The 21,552-nt window shown below is 40.2% G+C and overlaps 2 protein-coding genes across 2 annotated transcripts; both read left to right on the top strand.

The window, feature by feature from the left end:
- The first annotated feature begins 2,398 nt into the window (after positions 1–2,398).
- Positions 2,399–8,122, top strand: lztfl1 (leucine zipper transcription factor-like 1). Its single transcript, XM_076080485.1, has 10 exons — positions 2,399–2,644; positions 2,941–3,065; positions 3,235–3,429; positions 5,357–5,414; positions 5,848–5,919; positions 6,016–6,081; positions 6,181–6,258; positions 6,542–6,718; positions 6,881–6,984; positions 7,153–8,122. The coding sequence occupies exons 1-10, from the start codon at positions 2,642–2,644 to the stop codon at positions 7,169–7,171; spliced, it is 897 nt and encodes a 298-aa protein (XP_075936600.1). The 5' UTR covers positions 2,399–2,641; the 3' UTR covers positions 7,172–8,122.
- A 2,746-nt stretch (positions 8,123–10,868) lies between these two features.
- On the top strand, positions 10,869–16,807 carry LOC142937669 (C-C chemokine receptor type 9-like). Its single transcript, XM_076080718.1, has 3 exons — positions 10,869–13,729; positions 13,853–13,923; positions 15,402–16,807. Exons 1-3 carry the CDS (start codon positions 13,726–13,728, stop codon positions 16,452–16,454), a joined length of 1,128 nt encoding a protein of 375 aa, XP_075936833.1. The 5' UTR covers positions 10,869–13,725; the 3' UTR covers positions 16,455–16,807.
- The last annotated feature ends 4,745 nt before the right edge of the window (positions 16,808–21,552 follow it).

The raw sequence follows: 21,552 nt of genomic DNA, 5'->3' as shown, positions 1-21,552 counted from the left end.
TTGTCGGAACGCGGAATTGTCGAGATGCCGACCCGAGATCAGATTTTCATCATTTTTCATCGGTGTTTGTAATTGATACAGACAGCCAAAACTGACCTCGGAACAGCTGATGCTGACGGTTATATAGTAGAATCTTTTGTTTCCATTTGACAGTTTAAAAACTAGGCAGATTACACCAAATAAACGTCCATACACATCAATAATTTATCACATTATTATAATGAACTTTCTTAGTAATCTCTGTGAATTGATCTGATGAAATGGAAACTGAATTGCACTATTTCTACCTCTGCATAGTTTGCTTCTTGATATCTTGAGGTTGTAAAAACAGTTAATTCAACCTCAATTATTATCATTATTATAAGCATGACTATTATTATGGCTAACATTATTGTTCATTTGTTCTTTATATTTTATCATTTTACTTTTGCAGGTTTCCAGGTATCAGTAGCTTGCTAAGTATCTATCTATCTATCTATCTATCTATCTATCTAGGTAACAAAGAGGCACCTGGGGAAAGAAAGATTATTGTGCCCTCTAGGGGCACTGTCCCAACAATGCAGCAATATCTGTGCTATAATAGCAGTTTACACCAGTTGGGCCTACATGAAGACTGAGACCAGGACAAATATTAACTGGCCACACATACAGTTCTATACAGGCACATACACACATTTGTTCTATCACAGTGGCAAACAAAAGGGATTAAAATGATAGAAAAAGTAAATATATATATATTAACTATCGTGTTTTCCTGTTATGTCCTTCCTACTGTACTACAACAGCTTAGTTAAAATACATCAACTGCTCATGTTTGTGCAAGCCCACAATGTTTTATTGTAATGCTTTTCTTTTTTGTTTATTATACATGTTTATGCTCTCATTCAATTGTTTGCTTTGCATACTTTTACTCTCTTGCAATGACCCACATTCTTCTACGATCTAATAACTTTGACAGTTTGCTATAGTTGTTCACAGACCAGCTGTAGACATGACATCAACTAATCAACTAATTTTGGATCTGCCACAAGAGCTACGCAAATAATAAAAGTAACCACCATAGTCTAATTGACCACTGTAGAACATCCGCACCAACATATGGGATTATAACAAAAACTAAGAAGGGTAATCTATTACTTGAGCCCTCCAGAGTCTGGTGTCTAACATTATAAGTCACTCACCGCGATTGAAGGTAAAGGGGAAACATCTTGGTCTCTGTGGCTGACTGATGTTGCACAGTGAATTTGAGCGGGGCAGCACCGAGTGGTCACATTTTGAGGCATCTGATTAGGTGACCGACCATGTGCTGCCTGTTAGTCTAATTTAATTACAGCTAGAGACATGAGGGGAAACAACTTTTCCTTCTTTTTTCTGAGGAACTTCCTTAACAAAATGGATAGTGATGTCTTTTTGGCTTCAGTGACATGTTACAAGCAGACAATGCAACAGAATCTCTGTGAAGTTTTTATTCAGCTCTCGTGCAGTCATATTGGTTTTAACCGATGAAGAAGCAGCCACGATGAGTCCAATCAGTTAATCAATTGAATCATGTATTATAGCTGGGTGATTGTATTGTAAATATGCAAATAACAAAACTGCCACATGCTTAAAATAGTTTACCAAACTGCTGGCAGAGGCTTAATCAACCAATAGTAATTTGGAGCAATATGCTACATGATCAAACAATCTAAATCTTTTCTGTGGAAGTATTAAATCATTCTAGGGCTGGTTGCTAAAGTATATAAGTTAATGAGCTCTACATGCAAGGGCCTCAGGTAAAAAGGCACATGAAGAGTGTATTCTCTCAGTGTAGACTGCTGATGAGGAGCAGAGGTCTACGCCCAAATCTTCTCAGGACCTCTCACACTTCTAGCTCAATACTGCCATCTACTGCTTAATACAATACAAGCATATTTGCAGTTTAGTTACACGTGAATACACGTTGTGCATTTAAATAGATAGATAGAGAGAGAGAGAGAGAGAGAGAGAGAGAGAGAGAGAGAGAGAGAGAGAGAGAGAGAGAGATGAAATAGTAAGACTTGGTGGCCATCATACGTTGACAAAAATTAAAAATGCACCTTTTTATGAATGAGCCCTTTAATAACTGTATATATTTCTCAAGAAACAAACAGCTTCATGAACAGAGTGTGAACAGAGTTGCATTTTATACAATTTATTAAAGCCTATGATAACAATTACATGTCTGTGTATATTTATATGCAACTTGGTTACAATGACAATGTTGTTTCAACAACATATCTTATATTTTAGCAGCCATTCGACAACATAACTAGTTGTTTCATAATGTCCGTAGCGCCGCTGAACGCACCCCCAGTAACCTAGGCAATGACGCTATTCTCCGTTACCAAGGCATTCTCAAGGCAAACACTAGCTGATAGCTATGCTAGCCAACCAGATAATCTTATAGCTATGATATAACCTCCATGTAGCCTCTTCACCGAGCTGAACTAAACTCACAAATAGTTTACTAAAACCCTCGACTCCAGCATATTACCATTAGCTTCTTGTCTGTTCGCTGCGTGGCCTAAATTAGAGGCTGAAACACCCTTTTTTGCCCCCTTTTAGATCATCTCAGGCTACAAGCTAGCTTAGTAACGTTGACGTTAGCTGCACAGCCACCATGGTAAGTAGCTGCGATCATCTGCTGTTTTTTCTTTGGTAGCCAGGCCACCTGTTTGCTTTCAGAAGTTAGCATGCTAATCATCTCACTCAGTTTCATATAAAGACAAGAAGGCAGATAGCAGTCATCCCCACATATAGCACCTTGTTTGTGCAAGCTCATGTGAATAGGCCGTCACACATTAGCAGGGGGAAATCCTCTTCAAGTTAGCTCATAAGCTAGTCGTGGTTTCCATTACAGCCTCTCTCTCTCTGTCCATCTTTAACCTTACTCTTTTCTCTCTTCTTGTCTCCATGTAGGCTGAATTTGGGTTTAATGAACATCATCAGAATGAAGTCATCAATTACATGCGATTTGCACGTTCAAAGATGGTCCTGAGACTTAAGACCATTGACTCATGCTTTGAAGAACTCAAAGATAGCAGGTGACTGGTCATACTTACGTTTTTGTTATTCTTTTGTATGTAAATTCAACTTTTACTCACTTACCTCGAGACTCATATTCAATAGAGGGGGAATATATCATACAACGATGAAGGGCTTTTCGGTTGAGATGGAGCTGTAATGTTCATGCATGTATGTTTCTCTCTGAAGGCTGGTGGAGGAAACCTTCACAGTGGACGAGGTGAAGGAGATGCTGGACGGGCTGCAGGCGGTGGTGCGTGGGGAGGTGGAGATGGAGCTCATCAACACAGCTCACACCAACGTGCTGCTGCTCAGGCAGCTCTTCTCACAGGCTGAGAAGTTTTACCTTCGACTGCAGAGCGATATCTCGGAGCTGGAGAACAGGTGAGCATCGAGGAAGGAAGCAGATTCAGGCGTTCCTGCTAATTGTTTGGTTAATACACCTAAAAACACAAAGCAAACATTTGAAACACACGAAAGGCGACCTGGTCAGGTTTGCTGCCACATGAGTACATCACGTTCTAATTCAGATATTATACAGCGCCTCTTTATATTAAATTTGTATTTAGTGTACACAAATATATATATCTTGTTGCACCTGTGTGCAAAAAAAACATGAAATAAGCTGTAAAAACATTTCCAAATAAAATGATTTAAAATGATGTGATGTGAGTTCAAGGTCAAACAGAGTGCCACACCAAAGTAAGGAGTGCGCTAGGCCTCTAAACACACGATACCCCTTCATGTTCATGAGAATAACTCCTCCACTTTGTGCCACTTCCTCCTCAGGGCTGTTTAGGTTTAGATCTCGTGCATGTCACAGTATGTGTGCAAGGCAACAAGGTCATTGCCAAGCCACATAGGCAATGACAATCTAACCCTTTTTTCCATTACAATGGTTTCCTATTTGCAGTGACGTTGATTTAGCTCGAAAACCACAACTGCTGCCACATTGTTGTTTACATTTTAATGTCAGTTCACCCAAATTACAAAAATATCATACTTTGAGACTTCATACTAATACAATAGAGGTGAGTAGAGTGGTGAATGTTGATGAAACCCAAAAACTGAATTTAAAGAACAGAATAGCAATGTAACGCCCCACAATGTATCATCTTGAGAAACAAGGACATTGTTTGTATTTCTCAAATGAAATATTTGTTTTCGCCTCACAAAAAAATGTCTTTTATAGTTTGAGTGACATAACTCTTTAATCCTTAAACAAAATTTAATTTGCAATTTCAATATTACATATTTTTACACATTTACAATCATTTAAAAAAATGAAATTTCAAAAAAGTACATTTTTATTAGCTGGTGAAATGGTGAAGTCGTACAAAGTTTTGGGGCCAGATGTGATGAAACAGAATTACCTAAAAGGACTTTCTTGCTGTTGTTACCAAGCAAGGGGGCCAAGAGTGCCTCTTCATATTACAAGCCACCACATGCACGCATGTATATGTGAAACCAGTAATAAAGATAAATCACATTTGAACTGTTGTCAGGGGGTACATTGCACTCTTGGCATTTTGGTAAAGCATGTATTAAGGCTTTTTTGGCACAAATATAGTCAGTGTTTAAGAGCATAGAGGTTGTGATGTAGATGAAAAATGTCATAAAATGTGCACTTTGCAGCTAAATGTTCTTCACACGTTATGAACTAATACCTTTGGCCGGTATGATCATTGGAAAGCTCTTTGTTTGAATGTACTTCTATGATATTCAGGTGAACTTCACGCAACTTCTGACCTCCGTAACCTTTCACCTTGTTAAAACACTCAACTTGTTTTGGAGACGTTCTTTTTTGTAATATGCACGTAGTGGGTGGATAAAGAAGCCCTAAAGTGTGTGTTTTTTCTCTCACAGGGCTCAGCCCTACGTGACTGACATGGCGTACAAAGCAAGGAATACGCCCCATGTCACAGTCTACGTGTGTTCGGCTGCTTTTTAAAAACCACATATAAGCTTTCCAGAGAGCACTTCTGTTCACCACAAGCATAACACTTATATCATAAGTGCTAAACTGTCATCTAGAAAAAGGGCTGTTTACTCCTTGCCAAAGATACATAACTGCCAAATAGCGTTTTTTATTTTTGTAACATACAAAAAAAAACATTGTGGTGGCAAGCTGACAGTTGTGTGAGAAGATAATCACATCGTTCATATTATCAGATCAGTTCAAATCTGTGGCTCACAAAAATATTGACAATATTACCTTTACATACTTTGTATTTTATAGACAAATAGTTCAAGCTTTTCATAACTCCTTGCCTGTAATTTGATTAATTATTTTGCTTTTTTACCCATATAGGGAGCTGTTGGAACAAGTGGCTGAATTTGAGAAGACTGACTTTAAAACCACTAATAAGGTGAGTGTACTGTAGAGCTTTCCACGGCACAGTCAATAGCCATTAATCATGTGTTCAAAGGATATTTACACCCACATGGAATTCAGTAGCTAGAGTGCAATTGAAGTTGTCTTACATGTCGGGCCCCCTGCCCGTTCACGAGTAGCCGTGCGGTTAAGAAGTCACACTTCACTGAGGTTGGCGTGTGGTTTCGCGACGCACTGTTAAAGGAAAACAAATCAACTTTGTAATACTATATGCTGCTCTTTCATGGGTTTGACTATTCACATCTTACTTCTCAAAAGGTACACACTAGTCATCTTCACATTTATAAGGATATAAAAGCTTTATTTTTACCATTACATCTTACATACAGTAATATGACGGTATAAACAACATGTTTTAAGACTGTTCTGTCATTGTTTCAGTTGTAAAGTGTTTCCTTTATTCCCAGATAAACCAGGAAACAAGCAAAGTCAAGCTAGCACCGCTGAATGAAGGCGGGGTGTCTGAACTTCTTAACAAGGTAAAGAAATACATCACATGAATTACATATTGAGTAATTGTTGTAAAAGTTATATTTATACACTCCTTCACATCAATCTTAAATATTCTTTTCCAGGAGATAGTGAGACTACAGGAGGAAAATGACAAACTGAAAGCCAGGATGCGGACTTTAGAATCACAGGTATAACAATAAGCCGTGCATTTCTAAACACAGCCACTTTTCTTCTGATTCGTGCACCAGTTTACGTTGTAAACTCTCTGCTCTGATTCATTTTCTGAGGCAATGAGTGCTCTGGATGAGAGAACCAAAGCAGAGAGAGCCCTGAAAGACGTTCAGACGGTGCATGGTGACCAGCAGGTACTGTTTGGAGTTTGGCGTGGCAAAGTAGCGTCATCTTCATTTTGACTTTTTAAGTTTGCTCCCCATTCTACTACTTTTTTCTTCATTTTGTTGCATCTGAACATTTGCTGTCATTTGGTTTCACCTGCTAACTTGGACCTCGAATGGTACGTACCCAGCTGACCAAAGTGTTGCTTTGGTCTCTCCCTGTGAATAGGAATAGGGTGTAGATTCTGTAGTAACAGCAATGATTGCCGTTCATTCCTTCTGAACTTCTACGCTGTTTCTTTTTTCCTTCAAGCTGGCTGCTCAATCCCAGGAGATCAGCAGTCTCGAGGGCACGGTGGCGGCTCTGAGGGGTGACTATGAAAGGTCTCTTAGCGCCAACTCGGCCTCCCAGAAGGGTCTGCAGGAGAACCTGATCTCTGCCAAACATGATCTTCTGCGAGTGCAGGAGCAGCTGTCCTTGGCAGAGAAGGTGGGTCACTGTGGTTTTTACCTGCAACGGAGAGTAACCAGCATCTGAAGTTAACACACGTTATACTGTTAATCAAACATGTTTATAGAAACAGCTGGTATTGGTGCGTTCAGCTTCTGTTGCAGGTACTTTCATGTGTTTATGTATGTGTGGGGTGTGCAGGAGTTGGACAAGAAGTTCCAGCAAACTGCGGCGTACCGCAACATGAAGGAGATCCTGACCAAGAAAAATGAGCAGATCAAAGACATTAGAAAACGATTGCAGAGGTGAGCTTTAAGTGTAAAACATCGCTGGAGGAATGTTTTGTAAAACTAGCAGACACACCAGTATGGCCCTTCAAGTTCAGGCACTTTTGTGCTTGAAAAATTGGCTTTCATACAGAGATATTTGTCTAATTTCAGGTTGTTGACGCTGTTGTTGCTCGTCTGTTTCAGATACGAGCCCAATGAATGAGTTCTACCCAAGACAACAGGTGTCCAGAGGGTTAGACAGGAACGAGAAACCACCGGTTCCACTGCTGCAAGACAAGAGAGACAGAAAACAGCACTTCTCCGAGGAATTGTTTATTCATGCTTTATCTGGCATCTTCAGTAATTATCGGCTTTAGTAAAGAGTGCGAGCAGAGCGGGGGGGGTCGTCGGTACGCACCGCTGAGCACACTGATGAAGTAGTGACAAACGATAGCCTTCTCCAGCTGTGCTTTTTTTTTTTCTACGTCCCAGTTGTGGAGCTGACTTACTGTAGCTAGCAGACTTCCCTCAGTGCTCTATGCAATTACTATCACGTCCCCGTTTAAAGAGGCCTTGTGCATTTGCTGAACTGGACAGATACGCACTGTCTGCCTGAAGCATTGCAGTCGTATCTATCAGATGGTTATAGGTGATATTTAGCTTTCTAGCACCGGGTAGTTGATCGTTGATATTTTGCTGATCAGTCTTAATTTTAGCAGTTGAGTTAGACCCAAGCCGGTGTGTTTATTAATAGTGAACAGCTTCAAAGTAATGTTTACCGACCTTCTGAGGTCAACCCCGCTTTAATTTGTTTCCCGAAAAATTGTATTGCATTTCACACAAAGAATATTTCCAATGATGTGACATTCTGTGAAAGTCTGATCATCGAAAATATACCAAAACTTCTCGCATTTAGTTTTTTCTGCTCTTGCTTTATTGAATGACGTTGATGGTGATCTGGAATGACTTCCCTACACAAAGGGCATAGAGTATTTTTGTCTGGAATCTTTAACTGTGTACTTTTCGTATTGCTGTGGGTGATGGAGTGTAAGAGAAAAAAAAAAATGAATATATACATGATGTTCATGAAGTAATGCTCTTGTAGAGTATGATACATCTACCTTATATTACACTAGATGTTTGTATCGTGCAAAGTATGGGGTAATAAAAGCTGTTGACAAATAAACGTGTGGTCATTCTTAGTAATTGTTTTTTCACTTTAAGGTGTATTTAATCATATAAACACCAAGTACATTCACTGAAGACTGAAGCTTTCAGACCTAGGATGTTATTCTAATATGTTCTGGCTATGAAAATATCAGATCATAAATATGCCCTGTGAAAAACATGCCCAGGTTGGCTCTCTTCTCTGACCCACTGCATGCTGGGACACTGGCAATAAACAAACAACAAAAAGTTTGAAGAATAAATAGGACATAATGGATTGATTGTCTCGACTGACAACAAGGGGGCGCCAGACTGCAAAAATGCACATAATCTTAAAAGCCTCTCTGCATAAAGCATGACAAGCTGTGTACATGGGGATGTGTGATCTTAGTGGCTAAATGTGGCCTGAATTCAGAAGAAGATTACGATGAGCTCCAGGATGCCCCTGATACCTCGATCAGCATGATAAAGGTGGATGCAGACAGTGGGGAGTACAGTATGAACGGTGACTTCAGCAACAAAGAGAAAGACATTTGTAAAAGATGGGAGATATCTTTAATGGAGTTTTTTTCTCCTTTTTATTGGATTATATTAGGAGAGAGAGAGAGAGAGAAAATACAATAAGACAAAAAACCCTCCCCCTCTTGAACCGATTCAACTTCAAGAAACCACAGAGGGCCACACGCGATTGTGAAATACATCCTATCAAAACTCTAAATTAGCCAACCGTTTTATCAACTGCACTTGTTAGTGTAATTCTACACATTAGTTACTTCATCTGCTTCCTTAGCTGTTTGAAGTGCCAAGAGAAAGAGCTCATTGTTTTTGCATTGGTTGTTTTAACCAGAGTGGATAGAGATAGTGGTCACCAGCCCCCCCTGTTGTTTTCAGTGAAACTCTTCAAGCCACAGTCTGTCCTGAATTAAACTTGTGTTGGTCTTGCATCATGTGCAGGAGTTGTATGCATGGTGTAAAAAGGGGAGGAGGTGAAAGAAAACACATGTGGTAGGTATACAACACTAATGACAATATTCTTTAAAAACCTGTTTGCTCATAAAAGATGAATGCATGAAAAGATGTAGAATTTCTTATCAACCTGTTTATTGCATTTGTGTGCTTGTACGTGTGAATTTACATTTGCGTGCGTGCATCTGTTTTTTATTAGTAGCATCAAAAGGAGAGACCGTCATGGGAAAGTTGCTCATAATTTCAGATACGGATGCAAATGCTGAACAGTTGTCTATCGGTGCATGAAATAAATCACAGCGAGCAGGTACACAGGAAGCGGTGACTTGTGTCTCTCGGTACCGAACTCAATCTGTCGCGCTGCTGACAGCTGTGACAGTGACAATAATTTCCCACAATACGGGCCAACTGTTAATACATGTGAGAGCAGTGTACCCATTCACTGCAGCTTCCTGCAGGCATCAAAGGGCTTTTCTCAGTTTCACTAGCAAGACGAAAGCTTCTGTTTAGTTTTTCTCCAGAATCACCGAGTAAACTTTTTGCTTGAGGAGAAATAGTTTCTGAATTCAAGGTGATGTCTAGAGTGATGTATGGTGTTAAAAAACAATGGTGGTGTGGTAGCTTTAACCTTTCGGTCCTTCGGTAGAAATCCATATTGTGTGGCCAAAAAGCCGCTGTCTTCTTGGGTTTGAATATTTCCCTAAATATCAGTATCACAGAGCTTTATAAAGAAAGCGGAGACAGACTGTACAGTATATTGTGTCTTCACTTCCTTAAAGTGAGACCATGTACGTTTTGGAAAGAAATACCGCTTTCTTCCCCTTACAAATGTGACGTTGAATTCTTAGGTAATACTAGAAAAGCGCACTCTGTAAAGTACAGATTCCCGACCACTGCTTTAATGTGTCATTGAATAAACACAAACCATAATTGTTTTACTAAATCTAGAGAGGATCAGTTCCTAATCCCGAGCAGAAACAGGATTCCAAACTGAAGCATTTGTTGATCACTTGCGGCTCTTACCGGTTGGTTAAGTGGAGTGAGGAGTCAGCAGTCAATATCGGTATAAAACGGTCAATAAAATATGTTTTTCAAAAATTGTGAATCCCCACAACAGCAAGAAGTCCTGGAGCATACAGTCATATATGTGCACAACAAATATCAGGCTGATGGATCCAGCGGCAAGATTAGCTGTTGACAGACAGACAGATACACGTACACACACGACCTAACGCATGATCCCCTCATGGTTTACGCCTGGTGGAGATAATAAAATGTACCCTTGTGGTGTCTAAAGTTTGCAAACTTAAAATACATTTAGCTATATAACATACTTGATGCCTCTTCTCTACGCGTGCAGTTGTTACACTATGTCTAACCATTTACCACTGTTGTGTAATTGTAAATTGGGTTCACCGTGCCATGCAAAGTTATAGAGTCTCCAGTGACCCCAGTACCAGTATAGTACCATTTATACCTCTATATTTTCAAAAGGAGAAGTTCTGCGACAAGTATTCCAAGGTCAAGGATAAACTGCAAAGAACACATAGATATAATATTTGTGGTTTATTTTCCCCACAGATATTCTGTGATTGCCTCCATCTCTGTGACTCAGCCACTGGCTCCTCAGCTGTACCTCCCGACCACAAGGCCGTGGCTATATCCACGTGTGTTGTGACAGAGGCCCGTGCCAGTCAGGAGGCATGTTATTAAGGCTATAAAAGGTTATGCGAGTTCTCAGCTACCAGGAGCTCAATATCTTTTGATAATCTAAGTGTGCAACTTGCAGAAAATGTGGCACAGATCAGATTAACAGATATCAGATATTTCAGTCACCTCTGAGAATTGTTGCTCAATGTTTTGTGTTGTTGATCGATACTTTTCCATGAAATAGCATATCTACAGCATACCGTATACATTGAGTTCAGCAAATGACTCAACACTCTGAAGCTGGCTTCTGTATCATTTTATTTCTATGATGCTATGATTCAGAACTACGTGTGATTAGCATGTGATACCCGATGAAAAACTGCTGAATGAGTTGTGCGGGCTGCTGTTTGTGGGCACATGAAGATACAACTGGAGAGGTGTCATCATTTTCAACATCATTCGTGACCCAGTATCTCAAATAAGGACTGTACTATGTGATCAGTTTGTGAGTGTCGATCGTACCGATTTCAGGTTTGAGTCAGCATATACTCACCTCAGAGACATCAATTCATGCAGAGCACGTCGAGAAAACCTCTCACATTCTATGAAACCTAAAACAGGGAACTTATTATCTGTGAAACTTATTGACGTGCCTTTTTAAAAAGAGATGACGCTATAGCTGAAAATGCAACATACAGACTGCTGCACTAATTAGACGGAAGGTTTTCCCCTTTTGTCATCCTGCACTGCAACCTGTCAAGTAGCTAAAACCATACTGCTTGCATCGTCCCATACTGGTGACCAATTCATGGCTTCTCAACTTTTTCTCACCTGTGGAACTAATTTAGGCCCGAAAATGTTCACTACCCCAGCATTTAGAGAACTGTCAGGTCATACGAATTGACTGAAAACATGTATATCAGGAGGCATGTCAAAATTAAAGTTATATTATGTAGAATATGACAACAGTAGAGGTTGATCTGATGAAGAATTGCCCCTTTTTCTGTCATTGTGACTCTGTAACAGAGGCAATAAAGGCTTGTCTTATTCACACGTGACCGTGAGATCATAAGTGCTTAGTCAAATCCAATTGTTGACACAATTTTTCTCTCCATATATAAAAAGTTATACCAAAGACAGACCATGAAATATCTCAGTCAGAATAAGCAGTTCAAATCAGTTCCCAACAATAACTGTCTCTTTGCAAAGATTAAAATGCCTTATTGTGTTTCTATAATCTTCAACTTGGGACCTGAAGCTGCATCGTCATTTGTTTCTGCAAGGGAACGAAGTTGTGATTGTACTGTATTGTCTCACGCTGTGTTTTATGTGCTCACAGATCAGAATAATGAGGTCAATTAGCTGCGCTTCTGCAGTTAGCGATGCCCTGTGAGTGAAACCTCTCAGTCTACCACTTTCTTCAAACAGCTTGTTTCCAGAAGGAAAACGCTCATCTGATCATGACACAGCCGTTTCCCTCTGCCTCACTGTGAGCAAAACCGAGAAACGCAGCCGGCATTTGGTAAAAATCTGAAGAGCTGATGGCGCACACGCTTCGCATCTCCATCTTCACAATATGCTAAAAGCTATATCAGGCCAGGAAGTGAAACCGAGAAGATATCACCACACTCCAGTCCTTCACAAGGGCCAAAGCAGCCCCCCAAGAGAAACAGACACTCACAGGAAACAACCAGAAAAGTCATTTAAGCTCTTCTCTTGACTAATACAGACTTTAAAACCATGTTATCACTTTGTAAAGTCAGCTTTGTTTGGGCTTCAGGTTATGCAGTTGGTATGACGGGGACTTTCTACCTTGCCATGTTTTGAAGTGTGGTCAGCAATGTGACTACTTGTCATGATATTAATTTCCCTTGGCCTTTACTCTTTCAACACCAATGAACTTTGCATTTCCCTATCTTCACACAAAGTTCTTCTTTTTTTAAAACATGTCACATGAATGCAATTGTAACTTGGCAGCAATAGATACGTGATATTAGGCTATTGTATGTGTTGGTTTTGCAGTGCCTATATGCTACTGTATGAACCGGACTTTAATTTGACTTGGACGGAACAAACTCAAATCCAGGTTAAAGGCATAGTTTGACATTTTGGGAAATGGTTCCAGATTCATATTTACTCTGCAGACAGAGGATCGATCTTTTCATCCAACTCTCAGCAAGACAGAAAATAATTTACCAAAAGGTTGATTTGTTCCTTTAAATTAACTTTAACAAGTTGGGCACTTGATCTCATGATAAAAGGGGATGTTGTTTCGTCACCGCTGACTTGAAATAGAAATTACCCAGAAAATTGAAACGTCTCAAAAAGACTTCCCTCACACCGTTGACACATCTATTGAGTAAGACATTTCAAAGGAAAGATAACTGTTGCTTGGACAGTCGTTTTAGGCCACACTGTCTGAGCTGTAAGTGCTATGTAACTATGGCGCTGACAACATCTCAACATTGACTACCTCCTCCAGATGTGATCTTTAATCACACCTCATGGTTTTCAGTTTCATGCATCACTCATCTGTGGTGTTAAGTGCTCCACCTGTGTACACACAGTGTGTCAAAAACAGGCTTTGACTTGATAAAACTTAAAATCGGCTGTGGAAGGAATGTGGGTGTATTGTTTTGGTTCTAGTTTGATGGACATGGCTCAATGGGTTGAGTCTAAAAGTCACAGCTTCCCCATGAAAATCTGGCACAATGTTCAAAGATCGTATTTGGAAACAAGTTGCCTTTTAATTCAATGCATATTTTATATATAGCCGTGTTTAGGGTAAGAAATCTAGAGCACAAAGGGTCGTGTGTGGTTTTTTGTCTGCAGATGGAGATGGAGTGATATGATTCAGCACATGATCCATGTGGTTAAAGGGAAACCATATAAGCAAGTGAAGATGTGTCTGTATGTCAAAGTTACCAGTTGTACTATCCAGACAAAAAAAACAGAACTGTGACTGAGAGGCTCCTCCCTTCGTCTCATCACTCAATGGGTAAGTTATTTGTCGCACTACTACACAACAGTAGAGGACGAAGAGAGCATTTTCCATTTAACCATTAATATTATATTTCATTTTTACAAGTGTGTTGTACTAATATCCTGCTGTTCTTTGTAGATAACATGGAAGAGACATTTACAGCTTATATGACCACAGGAACTGTTTCTACTGGAACTGATCATGGAACTGTAAGTATTAATTTAAGATAATTTTCTGTCGCCACGACACAACAATGAACCAGTGGTATAGTAGATTTTGGTGTCTGATTTGTTTTGACTGCTCACAAATAGAGAAACAAACTTGCATGTGTGTTTGTTTGTACTGTAGTATTTACAGTATGCTTTTAAAGAACACCATATGGTAAAGGTTAATCTTCAGGTTGCTGTGTGCTGTTTATTAAATATGATATATTAGATACTTTTTATTATCTATAAATCACATGCTCCAGGTACACACAGGGGGAAAAAAGAATACAAGGTGTTATGATTGATTGTAATAATTAAAAAGTATCTGCCATGTGAAAAGTCTTGGAAAGATTTCGTGAAATAAGATGGAATATTTAGGCATTTCAAATTAAAAACAGATCTTGAAATTAGCTGGGGAAACTCATATTGAGCGATATTTCACTAGTATTAGGAAGAGCCATATCTTAAGCCTATAATGCCAAAAAGTCTCAAGTGTTTTTTCAAGATGCACCTCCTAAAACAAGTCTTGTCTCACTGCAATGTTACTTGTTCGGTGATTGTGTCTCATATGAAGTGTTTTGAGATATTTTGACTAGTAATTAGGCAAAAATACTTGGTAAGATTGCGTTTTTGCAGTGCAGTAGATGTACAGTATCTACAGCACACATCTGTAGGATACTCAAATGCCACATTCACAGCCGCATCAGCGTCAAATGTTCCGTTGTTTGAGAAAACCTAAGTCTCAGCTTCACTCGCTGTTTATCTTTGCCCTAAATCTAAACTCGATGCTTCTGGGGTACCGAGTTCTGCTGCGCGCCCCTTTCTGGAGCCCCTCAAGATCGGTTACCCTCACCCTCCCTCCCCAGGCTTGGATAGCAGCAGGAAGTTGTGCAGTGGTGTTGTGGTTTCTCCTGCAAAGACACAACACCTGCACTGAGAGCAATTTTTTTTGCACGCTCTGGTTAGCACGTACGTCACTGACTGCTTTTGATGTCATATCACTGTGTCCTCACTCACTAGAAGCATGTTATGTTGAGAAACCATGACAGCAGTTTGTGAGTTGGGTAACAAGGACAGAAAATGAAAAGGGAGAAAAAAAAGACAGTACTCTGATCTTTTACTTAAGTAAAAGTAGTAGAAATATTTACATTTCTATTTATTTTTAAATATATATACTGCCATGTAGCTTGTGGATTTCAGCAATAGTTATCTTTATCCATAATAATACATTGTACTTTATTTGGTTATATTTTGTATTATTACTCAAAATATGCAAAGTAATAACCAAAGGTATCAAATACATTTACTGGAGTAAAAAGTACAATATTTGCCTCTGAGATGTAGTGGAGTAGAAGTATAAAGTAGCAGAAAGTGGAAACACTCATGTAAAGTGCAAAGTACAGTACTTGAGTAAATGTAATTAGTTTAAAAAGAACTCTTTAATATCGAATCAGCTGATAAGTTTTTGTTTTCGATTGCAGGAGGACTACTCAGACGACTACGGTTCAGACCCGACTGAAAACTCAGGCATGTGTGACAGAAGCTGGGTCAGGGATTTCCGTGGGCAGTACGAACCACCTCTCTTCTGGATCATCTTCCTCCTTGGCGCCGTGGGTAACCTGATGGTGGTTTGGATCTACACCACTGTGCGCAACCGTCTGAAAACCATGACCGACGTGTACCTGCTGAACCTGGCTGTGGCTGACCTCCTCTTCCTGTGCATGCTGCCCTTCTGGGCTGTCGATGCTATCAAGGGCTGGGACTTTGGCATCGGTCTCTGCAAAATGATGTCAGCGATCTATAAAATCAACTTCTTCAGCAGCATGCTCCTGCTCACCTGCATCAGCGTGGACCGCTACATTGCTATTGTACAAGTCATCAAGGCCCAGAACCTGAAGAAAAAGAGGCTGTTCTACAGCAAACTTGCCTGCCTGGTTGTCTGGCTTGTCTCCACTCTCCTGGCCCTCCCTGAGTTCATCTTCGCCCAGGTGAAGACGGACCGAAACGGGCAATCCCTCTGTACTCTGGTTTACTGGAACAACGCGTACAACCGCACGAAGATCCTGGTGCTGTCCCTGCAGATCTGCGTGGGCTTCTTCCTTCCTCTACTAGTTATGTTGTTTTGTTACTCAGTCATCATTCGCACACTTCTGCAGGCCAAGAGCTTTGAAAAGCACAAGGCCCTACGCGTCATCTTTGCTGTGGTGTTTGTGTTTGTTCTCTCTCAGCTGCCTCACAATAGTCTGCTGATAATGGAGGCCATGCAGGCAGCTAATACTACTATCACCAATTGTGACATTATAACTCGGTCCGATGTAGCTGGACAGATCGCCAAGAGCCTGGCGTATACTCACGCCTGCTTGAACCCATTCCTGTACGTCTTCATAGGAGTGCGGTTCAGACAAGACCTCCTGAGGATTGTGAAGATGTGTGCTGGCTGTCTGGGCAAAGGAGGGCTCAGTAAATTACAGGCAGTTCCCAAACGTCCCTCTGTCATGTCAGACACCGATACTACCCCTGCCCTTTCCATATAAAAAGGCAGATTTTCCTAAAATCCTAAACCTGAGCCTAGTTCAACATGATCATCTACTTTTCTTCATAAGCATTAGTTGCTACTAATAGAGCAACGATAAAATGTACAACTTTGAAAGAAAAATACTCTTTGGAGTTTACACTCATATTCTGACGGTCACAATTACAATTGTTCTGGAGTCACTAGTCACTGTATAAACTGTATATTCGTGTAAATACATTTTTTTTAAGTGTTTGTATTCTTACATTCTTTTCATCATGTATTTGTCGTGTGCTGCTGTAACTGATTTAAAAAAACATCAATTGTAATTTAGATTTTCACATAAAAAACATCAATTAAAAAATGACAAAAGCACGCTGCAGATTTCTTGATTGCTTTTCTGCACAAAAAAAAGGGGGGGAACTTTTAACAGTCGTTACAAGCAGATACTACAAAACGAAAGCGGTGGTAAGTGATGACATAGACGGTTCATATCTACTATACGTGGGAAAGTATTTGAGTACTTTCAGTGGGGGAACTTGAATGTGGCCTGTTCAATCCACAATGTTTTCGATCTGACTAGACGTCGTGCTGTCGACAGACTGTGCAGACACTGTTAACTGTTGAACCTTGTCTGGCTATGACTTGGCGGTTTCACAGTGGATGCCAACGGATGCCCATTCAAACTGGCATGAAAGAGGTTTCCCACAATCTCCTCACAACGGTTGTAGCACAGAGACAGACATGTGTCACTGCCTGAAAAAAACTTTCCCTGTTCAGCCACAACTTTCCAAGTGACGGATTTCAGTTTCACCAACATCAAAAAGAGGCAAACTGAATCCTTGGAGGCATTGTTTTTTTTAGCAAAAGGCACACAATCTACACGAAATTTAACGCACAAGTTAGCAGAAGTTATTACTTGTCTGACATGTGCCGGCGAACATCAAAGCCTAATGCAAGGACCCAAGATATCAGGAGAATAAACAATCATACCATTACATAGCACCAGTTAAACCTGCCTCGGTATAACCATAACAGCATCAGGGAGTTTCAACAAGGCAATGAATCCGCTAAAAGAAAAATAGATAAAGGAAAAGCTCATAATTCAATTAAAGGGCCAGTGAGTAGCATTTATTGGATCTTTTTGTAGCTTTTTAGCATCTATTTGCAGAAATGGAATATAATATGACCTTAAAATGAGCTGTTTATATCTAGGGATGGAGCTGGTCCTCTTAACAGAGTCTGCTATGTTGCACAAACCAAACACTGGCTCTAGAGAGGGCCATTTGCATTTTCACATAGGCCACCGTAGTTCCTCTGCTTGATTGGCACACGGGAGCAATATCAGTTGGTTGCAATCTGCAACCTCACCTCTAGATGCCGCCAAATCCTACACACTGGCCCTTTAAGAGAAAATGTTTAAGTTTCCAAATTCCAATTAAAATCTGGCTTAACATTTTTGACAGCGTCACCCAGCCTATGGCGCTGTTGGTAGTAAACTCAGTCATCATAGCTACTCGTTAGGACAAACATCCAACAGAATCTTTACATGCAGAATTACATTTACACTGTCACAGAAAAACAATTGCATGTAGAGCAGAATTACAGTTACAGTTGATGCTTGGGCAACACTGTTCTTGAAACTTTGAAACTTTCATTTTTATTTGTGTCCAGCGTTCCATGTCTCTCTGACGGGTGAGCTGTGGGCGATGAGCCGTGTCATATAATCACAGTTTCATGACACCACCAAACAGAAGCGGCTGGCATCAATCTGATGAAAATCTGACATTAGGCAATACAAAGCTTCAACGCTGAGATTTGAGGTTGGGATTATGGCTGGTTGTGTTATCTCCATGACATAAAAAAAAAATAAAAAACCTGTCCTGTCTTGTTATACCACAACAAAAACTTTAAGCATTTAACCCACCCAAAGCATTATGCTATGAAGCCCCCACGGACCTCGAGAGGCAATAGTGAGTATCAAATGATACTGCCTAATGTGTATTGACGCATATAAAGATGAGGGCAAAAGACAGATGGAGGAAGACAAAAGAGAGGAACATCATAAAGTACATGACAGCTACAGTCTCACACATTGACTGTAAAAAAACAAAAACCCGGTGCTATTGTGGTCACTGAGGTTAGCACCAGACTACTGCAGCCTACCTGCTGAATTCAGGTGAGACCACAGACGCACATTCTTTCATTTCCCATCCTTGTACTGCCTCTTCATCCTCTCACGACAGGAAACCCTCAGTCAAGTCAATAACAACGTGCTGCTGTGTAAGTGCTGAGGCCTGGCAGTGAATGTCCGTGGGGACCCTGGCACACGTCTTGAATGTGTCTCAGTTGTTTCAATGTTGATGGCCACGTTACCGTCTAGCACACCTTTAGCATATTCTGAATACATTTGTGTATTCCAGTGTAATCTACAAAGCTGACTTTGATTCTTGTGTGTAAACTTAATATAAGATGTATCCGTTTGAATCCACCGTGTGGTTCACATCCCTCAGTTCATCTTGAGTCCAACCAGGAGAAGTGTGTCTCGTGACTTTTTAAAAAGGAGAAACTGCAGTGTTGTGCGTCTTACCCTGTTGCAAAATGCAATTTATCTTCTTGTTTCAAAACTAATGTTGACAGTAATCAGATTAGATGTGGCCTGTTTAAAATGAGACATGATAAAATGTGGTCAACCCTAAATGCTATTGCCTCACATTTGTATCTATTGTATTAGATTGCCTTCCATATCTATTTTGTCTGATGCATCTCATTGTCTATTACTGCAGAGAAAAGATGTATTGAATCCTTAATGTTCATTTATCAGGAAATAGTGATTTGTGAAATTGTTGTTTAGGCTTGATGTCTTTTTTTCTTTTCCTCAGTCTAGGTTGTATTTACCACAATATGGACTTAGAGAAACAGAATGACTCAACGATTAATCAATCACTTTTTAGGTTTCTGGTGACTTTTGCGCATGCACCTCCTGCATCACCGTCTGTATAAAAAGCATCAATCAGACTGCGTTAGAACACACAGCGTGAGCTTTCCTTTCATTAAATCCACCACACGGTGGCGTCGCTTGCACAGCATAGTGAGCCTGATGTGGTTTAGGATTCAGTGAGCCACCAGCAAACACACAGCTTGGAAATGAAAGTAACCCCATCTAGTGGCGGTCTTGAGGCCAAGTCTGGGGGGGGAAAGCGTTGGATGTCAAAGCTTCAAGTTCAAGAAGTTTTGTCTTGTTCTCGCAACACAATCTCCTTCCCGAAGAGCTAGACAAGCAGATTGATCGTATACTGCATTACTAATATTCCATGTTCCTCATTATCCCACAACTGAAGCACCATAGTCACCACTGGGGAAAACAGTAAAAAGTCAAAACCCAGCAGGTCTGGACTTCGTTGTGAAGAATACGAAAGACTCACAAGTAGAGCAGCACCTGTGGTTTGGGAGCATCCCATCCATCTTTTCTGCACAGGGGGAATTGTGAGTGTGAGTGTGAGGGGAGGAAAAAGAGGGAGGACGTGGTGGAGTCTATGAGTAATAGGAGAGACAAAGTAAGCATATGTGACCCATTGACATTGAGCAGGGCGGTTTCAACTGGCCAATGGTCTGATTCTGTGGACCACAGAAGGTCTCGGGGATGATGGCTTATGTATCAAAAACACACACGATTTACTTCAATAGCAAGTCACAAATAAGCCCATTAGGAAAGTTAGGAGTGTGGCTCATTAGCAATTGTGAAGCGTTTTTGCAGAGAAAACAATGATGCATAAAAGAAAGGAAACGGATAAGGAACGCTTTCCTTTATCCCCAGCACACAGGATCTTCATACCACTGCTCGGTGTAAAAATAAATGTAATAGAACTTGGACCTCCACAATTCCAGCCCAAACAGGGAGCCCCTTATCAGCCGCCATCTCTCCCACAGCTAATATTTCACTTCAGCTCCCGGGCCCACAGAATGAGAGACGTTTCCATTTCATGTCAGTCATTTCCAGGCCTGTGTGTTACCTGTGTGGTGATAAGTGTTTGACTGACTGGGAGTGTCGTTAGTCACTGTCCGGCTCCGAGTGACAGCCACAGATTGATGCTGATGATGAGAGGAAGAGGAGAGGCACGGTGTGTTCAGGGACAGCAGAAAACCACGGCTGGTGTAGGGAGAGGAGTCACATCTACACATGTATATAAATATATAACAAACGCAAAGCCGTATACACACACACGCACACACACACACACACACACACACACACACACACCAACACACACACACTTCAAGGTGGATTTAAAGAGAAGGCATTCTGTCTTTGTAATGACACAATCAAGAGACATGAGGGATAACATGCCTTCCTAATTTGCAAAACTTATTACAATTAATTTCTATTACCATCTACTGTGTCTTTAATCTTAAAAGGTGAAGAATTCCCATTCTCTTACATTTGCAATAAGTCACTGCTTAATAGTATGATGATTTAACACTTGTTGGAACAATTTCCTTGAATGTTTCCAGTAAAAAAAACAATGTAATTTGTTATTAAATATAGGGACAAGAAAGACAAAAGTTTTAGGGGTTAGTAAATTGGTTGAGTTATTTCAGCAGTTGTTGATTTCCAAGGGATTTTTATGTTTTTTAATGAACCAATGCTCAATTTTAATCCCAGTAGATATGAATTAATTATTGGAAACCTTATTGTTCCCTTGAATTTAATTCTCTTTTTGTTTGTAGAAAGTTACATTTTCTAATGTTCAGCTGACGCACTGAAGTCAAGACTCTTTAGGTTACACTAACATGTAATTTGAGTTGCAATTAAACACTAGTTTCCCCAATAATTAGTAATAAATTACGCTGAACGCTGAAATTTAAAGTTAAATATCAGTTTAGTTCTAGAAAATGCTTTAAAATACAACCAAAATACTTGACCCACAAATTTAAATGCTCCCGCAATGGTTTCATGGCAATTACTTCCAAAACTGGGCCAAAACACTGGGGGATTTTTTCCCCCTTGTTTACATCACAACTTTTACATATTTTTTCATAAATCATCAGCAGATAACAATGTTAATACAAGGCTTAATCCCAATAATCACGACCTCATAACATGTGTAGAGAAGCATGCA

This window comes from Anarhichas minor, unplaced genomic scaffold (genome assembly GCF_050575085.1).
Source record: "Anarhichas minor isolate MPS153535 unplaced genomic scaffold, ASM5057508v1 ptg000074l, whole genome shotgun sequence".
NCBI lineage: Eukaryota > Metazoa > Chordata > Actinopteri > Perciformes > Anarhichadidae > Anarhichas > Anarhichas minor.
Note: the sequence above shows the minus strand (reverse complement) of the source record. Positions and strands in the feature narration are given on the sequence as shown.